The sequence below is a fragment of the Bison bison genome, unplaced genomic scaffold, assembly GCF_000754665.1.
Source record: "Bison bison bison isolate TAMUID 2011002044 unplaced genomic scaffold, Bison_UMD1.0 scf7180017864093, whole genome shotgun sequence".
Taxonomy (NCBI): Eukaryota; Metazoa; Chordata; class Mammalia; order Artiodactyla; family Bovidae; genus Bison; species Bison bison.
Genome location: NW_011494665.1, coordinates 661,033 through 661,557, shown reverse-complemented (window position 1 = coordinate 661,557; position 525 = coordinate 661,033). Strand labels below are relative to the sequence as shown.

The 525-nt window shown below is 67.8% G+C and overlaps 1 protein-coding gene across 1 annotated transcript in view; it reads left to right on the top strand.

Moving 5' to 3' along the window:
* The window catches only part of HAPLN2 (hyaluronan and proteoglycan link protein 2), a 4,235-nt gene that overhangs the window by 2,971 nt on the left and 739 nt on the right, over positions 1-525 (top strand). Inside the window, exons 4-5 of the mRNA XM_010838430.1 lie at positions 139-255; positions 393-525. Coding sequence (XP_010836732.1) covers positions 139-255; positions 393-525 — 250 coding nt within the window. The remainder of the gene's footprint in view (positions 1-138; positions 256-392) is intronic.

Here is a 525-nt window from a genome sequence, read left to right as displayed (position 1 = left end):
AGGTCTCCCGGGGCTCCTCTCCAGCCTCTCCCCCTCCCTGCTCCCGGAGCCCCCAGCCCTTTCTTCTAGGTTGCACCGCCCTTCCTTCCCCCTCTCCTTCTGCCGGCCCTCTCCAGGCTGTCTGCCCCCCACTCCCAGGTGTGGTGTTTCCGTACCAGCCCAGCCGGGGCCGGTACCAGTTCAATTACTACGAGGCGAAGCAGGCGTGCGAGGAGCAGGACGGACGTCTGGCCACCTACGCCCAGCTGTACCAGGGTGAGTGGCCGGGTACCGCCCAGGTTCTCTCCGGGCTGTCGCCTGGACACCAGGGGAGGCAAACTCCGGGTTTGGCTCCCGCCTGTGATGCGTTTGATCCCGCTACCCGCCTTCCTTCCCCCGCCATCTCCCGCCAGCGTGGACCGAGGGTCTGGACTGGTGTAACGCGGGCTGGCTGCTAGAGGGCTCCGTGCGTTACCCTGTCCTTACGGCGCGCGCGCCCTGCGGTGGCCGAGGTCGGCCCGGGATCCGCAGCTACAGATCGGAAGA